The sequence below is a fragment of the Carlito syrichta genome, unplaced genomic scaffold (genome assembly GCF_000164805.1).
Source record: "Carlito syrichta isolate Samal-C Ts95f unplaced genomic scaffold, Tarsius_syrichta-2.0.1 Scaffold313379, whole genome shotgun sequence".
Classification (NCBI taxonomy): Eukaryota; Metazoa; Chordata; class Mammalia; order Primates; family Tarsiidae; genus Carlito; species Carlito syrichta.
In genome coordinates, this window is record NW_007257475.1 from 56782 (window position 1) to 70345 (window position 13564).

The 13564-nt window shown below is 41.7% G+C and overlaps 1 protein-coding gene across 1 annotated transcript in view; it reads right to left on the reverse strand.

The window, feature by feature from the left end:
* Positions 1-320: 320 nt before the first annotated feature.
* The window catches only part of ZNF285 (zinc finger protein 285), a 29388-nt gene continuing 16144 nt past the window's right edge, over positions 321-13564 (reverse strand). Inside the window, exons 3-5 of the mRNA XM_008070368.2 lie at positions 6566-6692; positions 2639-4431; positions 321-569 (exon numbers count right to left, since the gene is read on the reverse strand). Of these exons, the coding sequence (XP_008068559.1) occupies positions 2807-4431; positions 6566-6692 (1752 nt within the window). The 3' untranslated portion in view covers positions 321-569; positions 2639-2806. The remainder of the gene's footprint in view (positions 570-2638; positions 4432-6565; positions 6693-13564) is intronic.

Below are 13564 nucleotides of genomic sequence, written 5' to 3' on the forward strand. Positions count from 1 at the left end.
CATATCAGCTATAAGAAATATCTCTCACACCAGATTTCTGACCATGCCTCCCAGTTTACCTATAAGTGTTGCACTCTTCCAAGTCATTTATGTCTGCAACTATCATGCAAAAGATAGTCAAGGAGTATATTTCTTGTATTTTACACCTTACCACTATTGAATTTACATGAAACTCACTATTTGACCCCTAATCTCCCATTTAAGTAGCAATTACAGATGTCACCTGATAAACAGGGTCCAATAAGGAAACAGAAACCATTCAGTGATTTAAACACCAGATTTTTAGACACAAAGAATTATGAAACTTCTAAAAGAGTAACTACATTTTTCCATCTTTATTGAGGTATAAATAACAAAAATTGTACACATTATCAGATAACTTTAACAAACTGAGATGGCACACAAGAAATCGTAGCCAAGGAAGGGTAAACATGGAAAGGTTTTAGGCCTCAACAAAGTCCCCAAGGTTAGGGCTCAGACCTCACTGAAGATGGTATAGCTACTACCCACTAGATGGCAGAGAAGTTATCTGTTTTTCCTCAATCAGCTGAAGAGCTGGTCCATAGTTACTGAGGAAGAAGGAAACAACATTCCAAGATGTAGGTGAATCACAAGCAAGCTCCAACTGGTGGCAGAGTTATGGTCATGAAAGAAGGTGTACTGGTGCCATTGGCATTGATTTTGGGAACAGATAAGCCACAGCCTGTGGCCAGTACATGTATGTAGTGATGGAATGGGTATGCCGACACAGGTAGGAGGACTGGAGTGTGCAGTGGACATGGGCAGCGATATGTGAACATTTTAATAATTCTAGATCATTGTTAATGGTGCCATGTTATTCCAACATATGGGATACCCTAATTCACTCAATCTCTTATACACGGACCTTTAAGTTGTTCACACTTTCCATTATTACAAACATTCTTGGAACATACTGCTTTATAATACCATTTTTCTCACTTGTGTAATTATATTCTAAAAGTACTTTCTGGGAAGTAGGATCTTTGGCTCAAAGACAATGCACATCATGCATTTGGTAGATATAGACAAGATCCTCTCCAGCAACTCTGTACCTGTTTTCTTTCCCACCAAATTATGTAAGAATGCTCATTTTCCCATTTCCTGCTGACACAGAATTTTTAAATCTTTCACTATAGTCCACCTGATCAGTAAGAAAATGACACCTAAGGGATGGTTCTATTTGCATTTGAATGGGTGTTCTGTATATAAACCGTAACTAGAAGGAAAATGTAATGCAAGAAAACCATGATTAAAACATGATCTAAATGAAGAAACCTATAAATCTACTAAAAAAGAGACATCGTTTTTGAAGATTAAAAAAGCTATTGTGAAGATATAATCTCCTCCCAAATGTGTCTATAATCCCAAATTAAAAAACAATTTTGGAAAGAAATAGAAAGAACATACTCTAAAAACCCATTGTTATACAGAACTGCTAAGAAGATTGCATCAGTCTGCTTCTGATGATGAACACTGTTGGTCTTCTACAAGTTGTTTTTGCCCACTTCAGTAAATGTTCGTTTTCTTCGATTAATTTTTGGAAACTAATTACACAATATCTAATCTAGTTCAATTTTAAATTGCATTTAAGGTGTGAGTTGGTAAACCTTTCCCGCTGTCACACATAATAGAGTTTCTCTACTGAATCAGATTTCTTATATTACACTTACATGGGTTACACTTTTGGCAATGTTTGACCAAAGGCAGATTATCTGGAGTGCTTCTCTTTTGTGAACATACCAATGACTAAAGATTCCCACTGAAGAAGTCCCGCCTGGACCATTTCAGATGGCTGCACTACCACATCAAGCCTTAAATATGTAAAAGTTGGGGGGGGAATGAAAAAGTTTTGAATTCTGAATTATAATGTTACTTTCCTATGTGGACTCCACTGACTATAACATGTTTCTGTTAAATCCTTCTGTACTCATCAGGATAGCCTAGGCAATTCTGTAGTAACAAATAAGCCACTGAAAATCTCAGTGGTGAGATATAACAAATGTTTATTTCTTACTAAAAAAAAAAGTTCAATATAGGTCAGACAGTCACTTTCTATCAACCTATTCTGGAACAGGCAGCATCCGAGGTTACCTTGGCACAGAAACAGAAGCCTAGAAGACATCATAAGGTGTTTTTAAGGGCCACACCTGAAAGTGGCTTATATCACTTTTGCTCACGCTCCATTGGCTGAACTCAGTCACAGGGGCACACTCTTAACTGCGAGGGTTGCTGCTAAAGTCTTCTTATGTGCCAGGAAGTGAAACCAGTGTGATGAACACATGGCATTGTCTTGGCCACACCCTTCAATACCACTTCTATAGAACTTCTCTTCTGTATGGAGAATCTAATGGGTTTGAAAACCTGAGTATGAACTAATCTCCTTCCACACCAATAGCACAAGTTTCATTTCTGCCAACAGAAGTTCTTGAATGTTCTTTATACAGAGAGTATCTTTCTAGTGGGGACTCTCTAAAATACCTAAAGACTGGTTGGACTGACACCTTACCGTACTCATTCCAATTAGAATTTCCTTCCTGGGCACATCTTGTAATGGAACTTTGACTTAGTCTAACTACTGCCACTGCCACAGACCACTCATTTGTCAAGAATCACTTACTTTGCCACTGCAGCATACGGCAGTTGAGGGGAGCTTCACAGAAGTTCTTGAGATCCACAGTAGTCACCTGGCATACTCCAGTGCTGTGGGCTGACATCACAGATGGTAACGTCCCTATTTTCTGCTCCCCCAACCCTCCCAAGGCTGACAGACTCTGACTTACTACATTTATGTTTCTGTCCTCTCATGCAGTCTTGGATGAGTAAGAAGGTCTAAGCTACAACTAAAACCCTTGTCATGCTCATGGCATGTGTATTGTGTCTCATCTGTATGCACTCTCTGGTGGGCAAGAAGATATGAATTACGACTGAAGCCCTTCCCACACTCTTTACACTTATAGGGCCTCTCTCCTGTGTGGACTCTGAGATGAACGTGAAGATCTGAATTCCGACTGAAGCCCTTACCACACTCATCACATTTATAGGGTTTTTCTCTGGTGTGATCTCTTTGATGCAAGTGAAAATATGAGCTGTAACTAAAGCCCTTACCGCACACTTCGCATTTATAAGGTTTCTCTCCTGTGTGAACTCTCTGATGAGTGTGAAGAACCGAACTGTACGCAAAATCCTTTCCACACACGTCACATTTGTAGGGCTTCTCCCCTGTGTGGACTCTCTGGTGAATGTGAAGGTGTGTGCTTTGACTGAAGCCCTTTCCACACTCACCACACCTATATGGCTTCTCACCTGTGTGCAACCTCCGGTGGACTTGAAGGACGGAGCTTGAACCGAAGCACTTGCTACACTCACTGCATTTGTAGGGCTTCTCTCCAGTGTGGACTCTCTGATGGACGAGAAGATTGGAGCTTTGATCAAAGCCCTTCCCACACTCTTCACACTTATAGGGCTTTTTCCCCGTGTGTACTCCCTGATGAATACAAAGCAGTGACCTAAATCCAAACCCCTTCCCACACACATTGCACTTGTAGGGCATCTCTCCCGTGTGGACTCGATGATGGTTGTGAAGAGAGGAGTTGCGCCTGAAGCCCTTGCCACACTCCTTACATTTGTAGGGTTTGTCTCCAGAGGGGACTTTCTGATATCTGGGATGGTCTGAACTCCGTTTGCAGCCTGTAGCCCATGTGTGGCATTCATAAGACATCTCATCTGAATGGGCTTCATAAGGAACAACAAGATCTGGGCTCTGACCAAAGTCATTTCTGTGCTGGTCACATGTATAAGATTTTTCTCCTATGTGAGCGCTGTGCTGAACACAAGGATTTCCATCACCTCTAAAGCCCATCCCACAGTTTTTACATTTGAAAGGTGGTGGCACGGCATGAGTCATATTATGTTGTTCAACTGCTGACTTCATACCCGAGTTTTCCCCACAGTTGATGCATCTACAGGGTTCCTCTCCTTTATCTTCATGGGAATTGCTGTGATCAAGTGAGTTCCAACTGACACTGTCATCACACTGGGCACATTCATACAATTTCTCTCCCATATGAATTCTCTGATAACTTCCCTGAGAATTCAGGGGCATAGGCACTATGGCTTTCTTCGAGAATTCTGGAGTAAAGACCTGAGTCAGGTCTTTCCAGGTTGTGACATCTTGATTTTCTAAATTAATGGCACTTACTGCATAGTTTTCATTTCCAGAAATCTGAAGAGAGACCCTTACCCACTCTTCACATGGGGGACACTCTCCTTGAAGATTCATGACATAATCCTGACCTGCAGTTAGTTTACAGATCTTTTGTTTCCAAATCTGCCAGCAGTGGAACACTTCTTGTGAGAGAATTTTCAACCCTTTTTCCTGAAGATTAAAAATGTTGGTTTTAATCCCATCTCCTATGAAAAGAAAGAGAATTTGGCTCAGAGAACAAGTAAATCATTTGTCCAAAAGTTTTGATAAAATGGCGTAGGGTGGGGTGGGAAGTTTTCCCTAGCTTCTATTCACATGTGAAACAATAAAAATCCACCCAAGTAATTCTAACAGTGTAAGCTGCCAATTAGAAATCAAATGTTGCAGAGAAATTAAAAGACATCTTGGGAAGAATTCATAAAGAAAGAAACTCACCTCCATGCTATAAGAATAGTTGATAAAAAGTCTTTAATCAGTTTTCTACAAAACATATAGGAAAGGCTTCCATATGATTTATGTAGTTTACATATATATGTATATATTATATATATATATATATACACACACACACACATAAATAATACACATTAATGGAGTGTTATATGTTGGACATGGTAAGAGACACAAAGGGTCACAGGTACCTTCCAAGATACCATGTAAAGGTTTCAGAAACAAGCCACAAGTCCTATCTTTTAATAATGTTCCTTTCTTCACATTACTGTCATATGGGGTAGGACTATCATGTACGTTTGTGTACAATCTGCACAACTGTCCATGGTAGGCTCAAAGCAGCAGTGGGGATTGAAATGGGTATCATATTGTGAAACATGGTCCTGGGGTTGTTGGGGATGCATAGGCACCCTTTGAGACAAGCTTTAAGAGACATCCTTCTTTTCCCCACTTGAGGTTCTCTGTCTTCATGAAAAGATAAAGTCCACTAGGATCCTACAGTTCATCTCCTTAACTTCTCCCCTTTTAAGTTATTGCAGAATCTCAAACAGTCATGACTGTGGGAATGGGGGATGGGATATGACAGTGTCGGTGGCCTGGCACCCAGGGAAGCAAGATTGTGCCGTAATAAATGGGAGGGAGGGCTGAGGCAGAAAAGGATAATCACATCATTGGACCCTAAGGTGGACTTCAAAATGGCATGAATATCATAGTCAAGTCTATTTGGATACTGCTGCTGGTTTCAATAGTTTTCAGGTTATTTTATTGAAAGTGTCTTCACTTATACTGTGATATCAGGGAGAGAGAGACCTTGAGCTCCCCAGAATGGTCTTAAAGTGGTGGTTTCTCAATTGTTTTGATTGTAACCCACAGTAAAGAGGCATTTACACTGTGACTCAGGAAACACAGACAAGGACATAGACACAGACTGCTGAATAAAACAGAAGTTTTTATCAAAAGATACTTACTTTACTGTGTACAATGTACTCTCATAAATTATTTTGTGTTCTATTCATCTATTTTGCTTTTTAAAAACTGTTGGTTATAATGTAGTAACTCAATTTCAGGACTTACCAATGGGGTTGTCTCCCATGGTTTGAGAAACAGCTGCGGGATACACAGATTTAGGCAAGGGGGCCCTGTGTCTATAGTTTAGACATAGCGACATTTCAGTTTTCCATGGTTATTTATTGAAAGCACAGGATCTAGAGCTGGATTCGTAGGGCTCAAATCCTATTTCTCCTTACAAGCTGTGACTTATCCACTCTATGCCTCAGTTGTTTCATTTGTAAAAGGGAGAACATAATCACACCTTCCTCAGAAACTAAACTAAGGCAAAACATGACAGTATATGAACTTCTGAGAAACTGAAAGTATTTAACTTATCAAAAAGTAAGCAAATAAGCTGACACTTAGATTACCCTTATGACACCCCAAGTACTATAGTAACTGCCAACCAAACCAAAGTTCTCATTTGGTTCCTTTAACACTAGTTTGTCCAGACCATTGGGTTTTCTCCAGAGGCCACCAAGGGATCAAGGATCCTGGTGATGTGTGAAATTTATCAATCCCATTCTGAGAAATATGAGGAAAGAATGAGAGTCTAAATGTGTGAGGAGGGAAGAGAGAGCTCAGCAACGGAGTTCTGCAGGCCAGAGGGTAGAGGGTTTTGGGAGAGCTTCCCTGTGCACCGCTTTACAAGGGGCCACACACTCATATTGATCTGTAAAAGCTCATTAACTGCAGGGTTCTCACCTGCACATGAATCTCTTAGGAGTTTTCTCTCCATTGGCCAAAGTTCCTCTTTGTACCCCGACTGGAATATTCTATTTGGTTTGAAGCTGGTGATTTGAGGAGTCAGGTCCAGTGGTCTGATGCTCAGTTACTCACCCACTGAGACAAGGTTCCTGAAGTTCTCCAGCATCACATCTTGGTACAGGCTTATCTGGGCCTTGTCCAACAGTGCCAGCTCTTCCTTGGTGAAGATCACAGCCACGTCCTTGAATGTCACACTTTCCTAAAACGTCAGTCACATGCTACATCAATCATCCATACAAATGGGCTGCTCTAACAAAATACCAGAGAATAGGACACTTAAACAACAGACATTTTATATCTTGCAGTTCTGGGGGCTGGGAAGTTCAAGATAAAGTGCCAGTGAGATGGGTTTCACTCTGAGGGCTCTTCTCTTGGCTTGTAGACAGCTGCTCTCTTATTGTGTCCTTATATGGCAGAGAGAACTGAGTGAGCTCTTGTGTGTGTCTTTTCCTATAAGGACACTAATCTTTTTGGAGCAGGGTCCCACCCTTATGATCTCATTTAACTTACATTGCCCCCGCGAAGGCCCTATCTCCAAATACTCATGTTGGGGGTTGGGGCTTCAACATAGGAATTTGAGGGGTACACAAATATTCAGTCAACAACTTGACCACTGGAAGGAAAGCAAAGTTGCAAGCTGTGTCAGTCACTACGTTATTGTTTCTCTGCTCCAAATGGTCACTTTTAAAACACAATTTGTAAGGTTGGAGCTGGCACTCTGTAAATCATATTTCACTTCTAGTTTGCCAGTTAACTCTGTATTAGGCTCTGACACTGAGGGGCACCAGAGCATCTGCAAGACGAGGGAGGAAGAAAGGACTTGCTCTTTTCAGTTTGCTTCTCGTTCTTGTATCACCCCAGTAATACTATTTAACCTGGCAGTAGCAATTCCTTTCCTTAGCAATAGCTGACTCCACTTTGCAGTTGTTATTGTTGTTGTTATTGCTGTTGTTGTTGTTGTTTGAGTCAGAGTCTCACTCTGTTGCCCAGGCTGAAGTGCAGGGGCACACTCATGACTACCACAGCTTTGACCTGCTGGGTTCAGGCAATGTTTCTGCCTCAGCCTCCCGAGTAGCTAGGACTACAGGCATGAACCACCAAGCCCAGCTAATTTGTGATTGATTGTACAAATGAGGTCTCACCAAGTTGCCCAGGCTGGTCTCGAACCCCTGGGCTCAGGCAATCCTCTAGCCTCTGCCTTCCAAAGTACTGGGATTACAGGTGTGAGCCACCATGCGGGGCCACTTAACAATTTTCCAACACTTACAGAACCAGGTTCATTGTGCCCCACCTCAGAACACCAACACCAGCCAGCCAGTGTCCCTTCATCAGAAGTCTAGGTTCACAGCACACAGGGCTTCCTTTCTGAGTTCAACAATAACAACCAGCACTCTATACTCATGAGTCTCAGTTTCAACTCCAGAGGGCCCTTCTTTAAAGTTTCTTATTCCTATTTTATTATGATTATTTACTGAGTCAGGGTCTCACTCTGTCGCTCGGGCTGGAATGCAGTGGCACTACTGCAGCTTTCTGCAGACTCGGCCTCCTGGGTTCAGCCAATCTTCCTGCCTCAGCCTCCCGAGTACCTGGGACTACAGGAGTACACCACCATACCTGGCGAACTTTTTAATTTTATTGTAGAGGCAAGTGTTGGAGACTACTGCCCTGCTTGAACTTTGCTGAAAGCATGCTTGGCTACGTGCAAAGGCATAATCAGCCAAGAATGCTTATGATGACAAAAGTCAGATAGGCATGCATGCTAAGGCAAGTTCTTAAGTGCAGTGTCCTTTGTGTTAAACTAAGTAAAGGAGTTATGTATTAACCGCATTGTTCTGCAAGTAGTTGCATTATGTCCTGTAAACAGTCACATTTCATTGCCTATGGTTATAACAAGAAAGTTTCCTGTACCTTGTTTCTGAATGCTTGCTTAAACATGTCATTTGTACTAATAAACGTGTGGTGGGTAAGAGACGTGGGGCCTCTGTCCTATGAGGCCAAGTGCCCCCTGGTTCTCCCACTTCTAAATTCTAAAAGGTGTCTTGTGAATTGTGTTATACCACACCGTTCCTCTTCCAGGTTTCTTAATTACCCTGCCGCGCTGGATGCAGCAGATAAAGTCTTGCTATGTTGCCAAGGCTTGTCTCAAACTCCTGGGCTCAAGCAGTCCTCCCACCTTGGCCTCCCAAAGAACTGGGATTACAGACCTGAGTCACCACACCTGGTCTAAATTCCTAATAATTCAGTCTCTTCTCTCCGTTTCCTCAACCAGGGTTGTAGCTACTTCTTATAGTTGCTACTTCCCTGATACTACAGAGTTTTTTCTTTAGTCTATTTCTTTAGTCTGTCAACAACTCAATACCCACTTACAATTCTTTATATTAAATTTTCTCTCCTTAAACACCTAGTGTAGTTTTGGTCTCCAGAATGGACCCTTTCTAATACAAAAGAAATGAGGAACACAGAGGAAATTCAAAGCCATGAAGCTGTGAGTGGGCCGAGCTTCTCGTCTGTCCTCTGCATTGCCTGTTTCACCCTGTTAATGTCCATAGTCACACAAAGACTATTACAATAAACTTCCATGCACATATCTGGGTGCTTACAAGACTGTTTCTACAGAATAAAAGCCAAATCAAAGATTACTGAATTACTTGGATATGCACATGTTATAATTGAATTCACACCATCAAAACTGTCCTCTGAAGAGGTTGTGCTGATATATAAGCTCAGTAGTGTCACAAAGTTCATTTCCCATCACACCCCAAGACTTGATATTTTCACTTTTTATGGAAGATTAATCTATTTCTTTTTTGTGTGTGTGTGTTGGAGTCTCACTCGGTCGCCCAGACTGGAGTGCAGTGGCCGCTCCCGGCCACCACAACCTCGATCTGCTGGGCTCCGCGATCCTTCCGCCTCAGCCTTCCGAATAGCCGGAATTACAGGTGCACGCTACCACGCCCGGCTAATTTTTTGATTTATTGTAGAGATGAGGTCTCACTGCCCAGGCGGGTCTCGAACCCACGGGCTCAGGCAATCCACTCACCTCAGCCTCCCAAAGGCGCGGGATTACAGGCTGAGCCACCGAGCCTGGCTTGATTAATCTATTTCTATCAGGGTAAAAGGAACTGAGAAAACAAGATCACTAAAAGCATTAGTTCTTGGATTCAAAAAACAGAAAAGGTAAAAGAGAAATTATTTGAACAATTGGACATACATGGAAATCAACTAAGTATTAAAATAGTGATATCAAAAAAAGAAGGCAAAAATAGTGCTGTCAATGTGAAACTTCCTGACTGTGTTAACAGTAATGTAGACAAAAACTGGAGTATTTAGAAATGAATTATAATGGTGCCTGCAATTTACTCTCAACTGGGTCAGCAAAATAAAATATAGATCCTTATGTGTATATATATGTATATTATGCATATGTTTATGTGTGATTGTTAACAACTGGCGAGTTTGGGTAAAGCTTATACTCTATTCTTTCAATTGTCCCATAAATTGAAGTACAATGCTAAGGGGAAAAATAATCTGGGAAAAATAATCTTGGTCCCTGACCAAGAAACCCATTCTTATATAAAATTCTTCTATTGCTGCAGGTGTCACACTGCTCAGAGTTGAGTGTTTACAGATATGTCCTCTCAGTAGGCTCTGCACCTCTGAAGCAGAGCTTCCAAACCAAAGTTGCAAGGAGTCCCAAAGGACTTCACAAAGAATGTGTTACTAACAGTTGTTCAATTGCAAAACCTGATAATGATTAAAAACAAAGGCTAGAAAGCTGGCACTGTTCCTGTAAGGGCACCCCTCGCCACCCCCACTCCCAGTAGAGCTGCTGTGTGCCTTCTTCAGTGGGAGGCAATGCAATGGAGTTGGAGCTTGTCATTCAAGAAATGAAGTCACCTTGCAGCCCACTTGGGGCACTCCATGACAGGGAGAAGGGGTCAGGAATGGAGGTTCACCCAGCCTGCTACTTCTCCCTTCTCTGCCTCAGCTACAGAGTCTGGAAGAACAAAACACTCGCTTCCCTACCACACTAGCCACTGGATGGATCCCTTGTAGGAATCCTGTGAAGGGGTTGTCATAGGATACAGGCACAAGGGCAGTCCAAAGTATCAACAAATCAAGTTTATAAACCAACAAAAACATGCAAAAATCTTAAAATTATTTCCTTAGCACATCACACCATCTATAGAATAGTCTTGTAAAACCTTGACCCTGAATGTAATCAAGCATCTGGTGGTTCCACTTACAAGAAATACTGTGGACAGAGGAACACAATGAAAGACATAAAAAAGAAGCAAACAAATACATCCCAAATATAGGAAAGTACACAGACCAACGAACCTGGTTTCTACAACAAGTCAATACCAGAAGAGAATAAAGCGGAAGGGAAGACTCCCCTAGCTTAAAAGAGATGAGACATAACCAGCTATCATATGTAGACCTTGTTAAGACCCTGATTTGAACAAAACAGCTATTAAAAAACATTTCTGAGATAATCAGGGAAATTTATTATTGTCTGGGTATTAGATGATACCAAAGAATTACTGATTATCTCATTAGTCCATTTTAAAAGAAATATATACTGAAATATATAGGCATCAACCAGGCTCGGTGGCTCAGCCTGTAATCCCATCCCTTTGGGAGGCTGAGGTGAGTGGATTGCCTGAGCCCGCGGGTTCGAGACCCACCTGGGCAACTTGGTGAGACCTCATCTCTACAATAAATAAAAAATTAGCTGGACGTGGTAGCGTGCGCCTGTAGTTTCAGCTACTTGGAAGGCTGAGGCGGAAGGATCGCCGGAGCCCAGCAGGTTGAGGCTGCGGGCTGGGAGCGGCCACTGCACTCCAGTCTGGGCGACAGAGTGAGACTCCAACTCAAAAAAAAAAAAGAAATATATAGGCATGTGTAGTAAATTAGACTGCTGTTTAGAAATATTCTCTTTCATGTTCTCCAATCCTGCTAGAAGACCACAGTGTATCTCCTTATCCCTTGACTTTGGACTTGGCCATGTGACTTGCTCTGGCTACCAGAATAAGGCAGAAATGACAGTGTGCCAGTTCTAAGCCTCAGCCTTAAGAGATATCCTTACATGTGTCCACCCCTTCTCTTGACCTCTGTCATCACCATGAGAACACGCCTAAGCTAATGAAACAAAAATTCTCTCCACCAGCAGAGTGTTGCCAAATAAATATTCATGGCATTGGCTTTGGACCCAGGCTACAACAGTTGAGGAAACTTGTAGGAGGTTAGAAAAATGGTGATCTGGGTAATGTAGTGGTGAACATTTGATAAAACTGTTGCTGGCAGGAATTCAGAAGACAGAAAATGTACCTAATGAGTCTGTGGACCTGGGCAAGATGGTTTCCAGGCAGAAGGATGAAAGTGTGAGCACATTCATTTTAGTTACATATAATAAGGTACCATACAAAAGTGATGAGCTCAGGAAAAAAAATCAATACAGTGGGAAATAACATGCTATCTTGGATCTTCTTTAAAATATTTTTGGAAAGAAAAGTACAACAGAGATAGATTAAGCAAATATGGCAAATGTTAACTGCATGATGGGTAGTGTAAATGGAGGTTCATAATACTATTAGCCATTTTTGTGTTTTTTCATAATTTTTTTAGTGATTAAAGGAAAATCCTCATTCCATGCTATGATAGTCTTTTTGGTGGGTCAGCTTGGCTAGGTACAGCCCCCAGTTATTGAAGCAAGCACTAATCTAGCACTGCTGTGAAGGTATTTTGTAGATGTGATTAAAGTCCATAATCAGTTGACTTGAAGTGAGACTATTCTAGATCATCTGAGTGGGCCTGACTCATCAGTTGAAAGGCCTTAAGAGCAGAGTTGAGGCTTCCCTGGAAGAAGAAACTCTTCACGTAGATATCAGCTTCAGTCTGTGAACAAGAATTCCAGCCTGTCCTTCTTGATGGACTATCCCATGGATTTTGGATTTTCCTACTTAGCCCCTACAATAATATAAGCCAACTCTCTATGAAAAACCTCTTAATATTTATCTCCTACTGGTTCTGCCTTGCTGTTTGAACTCTGAACAATACATTCCCATTAAAATCTTGCTGTGGATTTGAACTTCACCAGTGCCACTCAGAGTATGGCCATGTCCATGCTAACCGTACACTCAGATGCTGTGACAATATTAAATTTCTATAAAAGTTTCTGAATTATTTGAAAGGGTGAGATCACATGGAGTGACATTAGCTAAAGAACAGTCACTTTAACATTGCTTAAACTTTGTCATACTTTGCTAGCTGTTTGTTCCATTTCCCATTTCCTAATCATTAACTAAGGACAGAACCAGTTTTTTGGAGCTAGCTATTGATAATTATTTTGCAACTCTCAAATATGTCTTATACTGATTACTTCTCTATTTTAGGTATTTGTTTTCCAGCCTATACAAGGCCTAACTGACCTAATCATAATCAGCCTCTCGTGACTGCCCACCAGAGGCTGAAGTCCCTGGAGTCACAGGACTAGTTGCCCTGACAATGCCAAGGACACAAGACCAGTGTTGTCAATACTGAGGAATGCAGATGCTGGAGACTTTTTTTTTCCCTACTCTCCTTGCTAAAACTTTAAAAGCCTTCCTTCCTCAATCCCTGAGACCACGCTGCCTCTTAGTTTCAGTCCCATTCTCCCTTGAGTGGAATAAACTCTTTTGCTTTGTCTTTGCAATTCTTTGCTTTATTCCTGTGGCACCAGTCCACCCTGCCTCAGTTTACTCTAACACTCTTACTCTTGATTCTGTCCTTATCTCTCATGGATCAGTGACAGGCAGATCATGAACTAGTACTGGACATGAGTCACACTAAAAACAATATCAAACTAGACATCTTGGCATCTGAGTCTATTTCTTCATTTCTTTTTTTTTTGAGTTGGACTCTCACTCTGTCACCCAGACTGGAGTGCAGTGGCCTCTCTCAGCCACTGCAGCCTCGACCTGCTGGGCTCCGACAATCCTTCCGCCTCAGCCTTCCGAGTAGCCGGAATTACAGGCATGCGCTACCATGCCCGGCTGATTTTTTTATTTATTGTAGAGATGAGGTCTCGCT